The sequence below is a fragment of the Patiria miniata genome, unplaced genomic scaffold (assembly GCF_015706575.1).
Source record: "Patiria miniata isolate m_02_andy unplaced genomic scaffold, ASM1570657v1 HiC_scaffold_3, whole genome shotgun sequence".
NCBI lineage: Eukaryota > Metazoa > Echinodermata > Asteroidea > Valvatida > Asterinidae > Patiria > Patiria miniata.
The window spans coordinates 8,340,788-8,347,082 of NW_024037069.1; the positions used below are offsets into that span (position 1 = coordinate 8,340,788).

The 6,295-nt window shown below is 37.6% G+C and overlaps 2 protein-coding genes across 3 annotated transcripts; both read right to left on the reverse strand.

Annotated features, from left to right (window-relative positions):
• Window positions 1-1,376: 1,376 nt before the first annotated feature.
• Window positions 1,377-3,250, reverse strand: LOC119738389. Of its 2 annotated transcripts, XM_038213269.1 has the most exons (4): window positions 3,095-3,250; window positions 2,595-2,633; window positions 2,032-2,065; window positions 1,377-1,725 (listed from the first exon to the last, which is right to left on the reverse strand). In XM_038213269.1, exons 1-4 carry the CDS (start codon window positions 3,224-3,226, stop codon window positions 1,616-1,618), a joined length of 315 nt encoding a protein of 104 aa, XP_038069197.1. In that variant the 5' UTR covers window positions 3,227-3,250; the 3' UTR covers window positions 1,377-1,615. The 2 variants fall into 2 exon arrangements, with proteins under 2 accessions (XP_038069197.1, XP_038069199.1); XM_038213271.1 differs by lacking the exon at window positions 2,595-2,633.
• Window positions 3,251-3,621: 371 nt separating this feature from the next.
• Window positions 3,622-5,286, reverse strand: LOC119736426. Its single transcript, XM_038210445.1, has 3 exons — window positions 4,843-5,286; window positions 4,202-4,411; window positions 3,622-3,797 (listed from the first exon to the last, which is right to left on the reverse strand). The coding sequence occupies exons 1-3, from the start codon at window positions 5,192-5,194 to the stop codon at window positions 3,622-3,624; spliced, it is 738 nt and encodes a 245-aa protein (XP_038066373.1). The 5' UTR covers window positions 5,195-5,286.
• Between the last annotated feature and the right edge of the window lie 1,009 nt (window positions 5,287-6,295).

A 6,295-nucleotide genomic window follows, 5' to 3' on the forward strand; every position in this document is an offset into this window, starting at 1 on the left:
ATGCTTGGTCAACACCACATAACTTTTAGTTTTATTAATCACATTTTTTTCAAACACAGAAGTATTCATTCACGAAAAATAGTAATTATTTACACCTTAACGTAATTTTTTCAGGGCAGATACAAAATACAGTCTCAGTAGTATATTACAAAATGTAACAAGATTCAGTGAAACCGTCACTTTGTGGGAAAGAATTAAAACTTATATAGAGGTCAGCAAATTTGCAACAATGCGTACCTTAACATGATACTACATGTATGTAATCCCATACGATTACCTTTACTTAGACTCCATAATTATATTTCTCCAATTAAAATTAATCGATTCCGTTCCTTTTTACTTTCAGTTAGTTTGTTTTATGTTAATTTGCAAAACTATCAACTATAGTTTTGGATATTTACAATAGAAATTACCAAAGAAGATTACGATTAATGTTTTATTGAATCATCTACACGTAAAAAAAAAAATGTATAGCAAAAGTCTATGGGTTTGCACGCTATTCAGTCTATAGCTCTACAGGTTCCTTTTGGCCTTTTAATAGAAATTTCACAATAGAAATCAATAGAAACAATCAACATTTTCGTCCAAATAACATCTGCATTAAGATATCAAACTGAGTGATATAGCCTACCAACATGAAGAGCACATTATACACTTTCTACTGCACATAAAAACTAAAGAATGAAAACGTGTCTTAAAGACATTATTAAAACTAATACAAATGAATAAGGAATGTACAACTAAACAATATAATACAAATGTTGCTGATATAATATGTGCCCTGTCACGTTATACCGACAGACAACCGCCGGGCAACCCAAGCATTAAGATCTTTTGCACGTTTTTTGGCCCACATTAAACAGTATCAACAATTTTACCCATTCATATTGCAAAAGATACACATGCAGTGCAGAAGAAAACTGTTCACTAAAAGTTGGCATCACGTGACGGGGAAACCTGTATTAAACGCAATTCTTGGTATTCATTCCCCCCCCCCAAAAAAAAATAAAGGCAATGGCAATATACAAGCCAGATGGCGAATGTAAAAAAGCGAGGAAGAAGGTATGCAATTTTTTTTTTTTTTTCTTTTTTTCTTTTTCTTTACAACGAATGATTGACGACGCCATTTTTAAACTATGGGTTGCAGACCATTTCCATTGTCCCCAGTGATATATGCCGCCGGTTCAGAAATTGTGGAAAAATATTCACAACTATCCAAGGTGTTCAAGACGTACATCAAATTAAAGCTTATTTCATGATCTTTCATTTTCTTTTCAAATTTTTTTGGGGGTAATCTGATTACTTTTAGAAGAAATTCCATCCGAAGATGATCACCCCTTAAAAAAGTCCTGAAGCCCATCGTCATTTAAAAAAACGGCATTTACCCTCCTTTGCAAAATAGAGCGCTTTTAGGGCCCAAATTTCATCCAAATTTCACAAAATCTGGTTTGAAAATGCAGTGTATTTTGCAGGCTATTATACGAAAGAATTACTTAGAATCAAAACTAATATCTCACAAGTTTTTAGAACAATTGGGAATCTGTGAGGAAAATCAGTATCTCACAAAGAGGGATTTCCCAAATACCGTCAATTTTATATCGACATTTCCATATGATTACGTACGATTGGCTTGTTTCTTTAAGTTACACACATGTCCGTTCTCTCCTTTGAGTGGGATAGTGACTTCGGAGTCCAAACACGTCTCTTGGGGTTCTCCCTTAGATCCTGCAAAATATAAAGTTTCGTGATTACTTTTTAAGCGTTTTGTAATTTGTTCAAATTAACGCATCATTAAGTTCATGGTGGGAAGTTCTGAAATATTCCGAGTTTTGGAAATTTGAAATGTGTCAATTTAGCTTGCATTAACTATTTAGCTTGCATTAACTCTTTATTTCAGAAAGGCTTGGATAGTCTCCAACGATCTGTGTATATCCCCCTTAAACCATGCAGCACCGTGAAAACTGGAATCATTCTTTCCAGGTTACGTAAGGAACACGTAAAAGCATTTTGCCTGTTATCAACTTCTCATACCTTTATTTTCCCTGACCCTCGTCTCGTTCTGCAACTATTAAGTAAAAGAGAGAATTGCAAAAGTAATTAATTGCGTTCAGTGATCCTGGGTTATACCATAGCGAGCTCCTTTATAATTCAGATAAGTTGGTGTACTGTTATATCCCCCTTAGGTTTAAAATTCTAAATTTGAAAGCAAAAAATACGTCGAGTATCTCAAACAAAACTGCTAAACGTATGCCTGCACCATGAACATATGTACTACCGTATTCTTAAACACGTGTTTACAGGCCTCGTTTTTGGTGTGTGGAACTTTGTTATCATGTCAGTTCCAACAAAAGCACTGTAAATCTTGCACAATCTTCCTTTCTAAAAAGGGTGTTGTTTAAATGATTCTTAATCAATAATTATTGTAACTTAACCGTAAATACCTCATGCAGAATGAATTTCCGACGCCTTGTGTTTGAAACCATTGCTGACTTTACAACGAGCACAGTGTTACTTATAATTTTTATCATTGCCGCAGAAGCGTGCTGGGTTATTAGGCTGTCTAGAAATACTAGAATACTCAAGTGTTTGCGTACCTCGATGTCATTCTTTTGTCTAGGTTTCCTCATCGATATCTGAAACGACAATGACAATATACCACAGAATGTAATATGTCACCGTAAACAATATGACGTACAAAACAACTTAGCTCTCTTAATGTTTTTGAATTCCTTGGTCTGCTTTTTTATTTTTATACTGTCTTGATTTTTGTTTAACTATACGTAACCATACCTAATCAGCGGCCATCATTAACAAGACAGAGAGAGAAGATCCGGAGCATCATTCCTGTATCATGCCTCGACACCTTGTTAAATGCGCAAACTCAACCATGCTGGTTTGAAACCCAAGCTGTACTTATAGCAATTCAGAAAAACGTTTAGTAAATGTATCCTACTTCTGTGCATATTAAGACAACATTTGTGCACGGATATGGATATTGGCTACAAACAATGTATTTCGTAATTGATTAATTGCGAGTGTCCACAAAATTTAAAATAAAAGTTCTTCTGTGATTGGGCGCATGCCCCCAATTTACCTTGCAGACAGCAATAACCAAACCAACGACGACAGCCAATGACAGGCACAAAGCAACTGTGAGCCCAATCACGGCATTTTGAGAGCTATCTGGAGTGTCTTTTACTGTAGAATTAAAGCCCAACTCAGCCATCACCGGTACAGCTGTGGTAGGTTGAATTGAATTAAAATCTGGAAATAATTTTTGGAAATTCGTTAAAATAATTATTATGAATCGATTCGTTTGATGACAGACATTGTAAGTGTGCGATTCAGCCGTTATATGGAATGACTTACTGTCAATTAGCATAATGTTAAGGCAAATATGATAGTTGTAGTGCAACCTCTTTTGACAATTATAGTATTATTATTGCTTGTTCATTGCTCTTGTACTTATTAAGCAAAGGTAACCATGTCAAACTAAATAATGTTGACATCGAATGTGTACAATAATAATGGACGAAAGATCCAACAACCACAAAAACTATCATCAAAGTATGAATAAAAAAACATTGTTTGTAGGGTACCCAGTGCTACCCTACAAAGCAATCAATATCCAGGCTCACGTGGTGTTTGGAGGGTGTAGAAGGCTGTCACCGTCACGTGGCTACCATTCCTGGCGCCCAGAGCGTCCCCGTATGCTTGACATCTGTACATCGTGTCCACATAGCTCGCTATAACTGGGATTGATGCTGAAGTGGTGAAGGTGTTCACCGAATACGCACCTAAACACACACCGCAAAGACCAAAGCTGTTATCATTTCTCTTGCTGAAATCGGAATTAAGCCAAGAACATGCACTCGCTAAGCATGATGGATATGAATTACGTAGGCTCCAAAAATACTTTCTTGTTAGAGCATGTGACAAGCCAAAAGTGTCGTATGGTCCTTTTGGCTGGATTTACCTGTTGAAATAGGAAGAATCCTTCTTCCCTTAATCAGTTCCATGAAAAGTATGCCAAATGAAAAGAGATCTTTAAGCCTGGGACATAATAAGAAATTACCTCACCTCATGCAAAGATGCTTCAATTCACAAACATGTATGCTGCCAGAATTCATAGCTGACTTATGTTAATTCCCATCTAATGGGGGAGTGGGGCACCTGAGATTCAGTCACACCCTGTACTTACTCGGTTTTACGGTGAACCTGTCGCTGATGAGTTGTGTGTCGCCGTCACTATACTCAAGCAGCCACCGGAGAGCCACGGCAGGCTTGGTATCCCGTACGATGCAGGTCAGCCTTGGTTTCTTGATGTCGCTCGGCAACTCTGCCTCGCACGCACTCTCGGAGATACGTTCAGTGCATTGAGTTACGTCGGGAAACGGCTCTTTGGGAGATACTCCACAACATAACGAATATTTTTTTTGTAAAAATCCTTCGAATAAATTCAGATAAAATGTTCAGACTTCCTGATTTTTTTAAAGATAAATCTTTACTTTTTTGATGTGTTTTGGGTGCAAAACACTTAGTACAGGAAAGGGGACAATAACAATTAACAGTTTACTAGAGCCGTCAGATCATTATTGCAACAATCGATCACTATTACTTGAATTGAAATAAAGTGAATGGAAATCCCGAGCCGAGCACAGCTTTTTCAGGATATTTGTCTAACGTTGGCTTCTTAACCCGTCTGTATGCTAAAAAAAATATTGTCATTTCCTTTAAACGTTTCCACCCTTCAGAAAATTGGTTTAAAACTGAGTTGGACAAAATATTGCTTCTCCTCAACGTATGAATACAATATTGTCTACTAATCGCTAACCTTCTCACCTCTGACACGCTTAGTCACGTGCCCATCAACCATAACTTCTAACTTCGGTTTGATCCTACAGAAGTAGGTCCCTTCATCTGAGTCAGTGACGTTCTCAATAACCAGAGAGAAGTTGCCGTTAATGTTATAAACGCCCTCTGGGATGCCGTTTTGTGGAGCAATATTCCCTAGGAAGTAGGAGATCAAGATGTCTTCGTCTCGTACTCGGGGGAAGTACCAGTACATGACTTCGATCTGATCCAGCGGGATTCGTCCGGATGCGACGAGAGGGCAGGACAGGATGCCAGGGTGGCCTCGCTCCAGGAAGATGGTTCCATCATCGTTACTTCTTGCTTGGATGCGAATAACCATCACAGAAATGACTACAACAGGGAAAGAGTACCAATGGATCTTATTAGAAACTATAAGTTATCAAATTCTAGAGAATCATGATGTTGGAAAATTAACGGAACTCATGTTAAATGCAAAGATTTTACTTGTATATTACATGTATATTTAAATATAGTTGTTTTGCAACACAACTCGTATAGGGCAGTTTTTCAAAACGTAATTTCACCCCATAAGACGCCCATTTGACTGAAAGGGTTAGAAAAGGGAAGTTTAATTGTACGGAGGCAGTCCCTGATTGGTACATGTTTGTAACACATTTTTAATGCAGTTTAGTTTTGCACTTAGGCCTAAGCGATTGAACAGCTGCATATAGTTTTAAGGTTCAGACAAATGAACCCTTTGACGGGTTTTAAGTACCATTTGTGCACATATTTTTTTGTATCCTGGTGCTTAAAAGAAATTGTAGTATAATATGAAAAACTAATAAAACTTTTCTATAGGCCCAATTTGCGGCTAGCGGAGAGGTTTTTTTTTGGGGGGGGGCTGAGTCGTAATGTCTATCTCTAGCTCTGTCCAGTTGCGTGACTTATAAGGGGGCGGATCAAGTCCTCTCCCCTCCCTCACCCTATTAAAATACACTTTTTATAGCAAATTGCAAATTTGATCCAACGTCATTGTATCGGTTGTAGACCTAATGCATTGAGTTTAAGTTGGAGGACAACGGTTTTGTATCGCTTGCATAGGCATGAGTAATTTGTTTGTGCGTTTATTGTAACAACGCTAGGATAACAAAGAACACCGGCCCTCTAGGATACCTGCAACCAAAGAGTGTATTGCATCCACTCCGCTGCTTTGAGTCAAAGTTACTCTTGACGATACGTTCTCTCCACAACAATGTTCATACCGCTCAATAAAGGAATTGACATACAAACCACTCTTAAGTCTCAATAATCCTTTTGTACGCCTGCATACACAAAAAAATACCCGATTTGTTTAAAAAATGCGATTCAAATTTCGAGTGCAAAACAAAACTTGAGAATGCACACATTTGCGAATATAGCAAAAAATCTAGCAGAATGAATATTTTAGCGGAATTCTGCAAAATTGGTGGTCCTGGCAGAA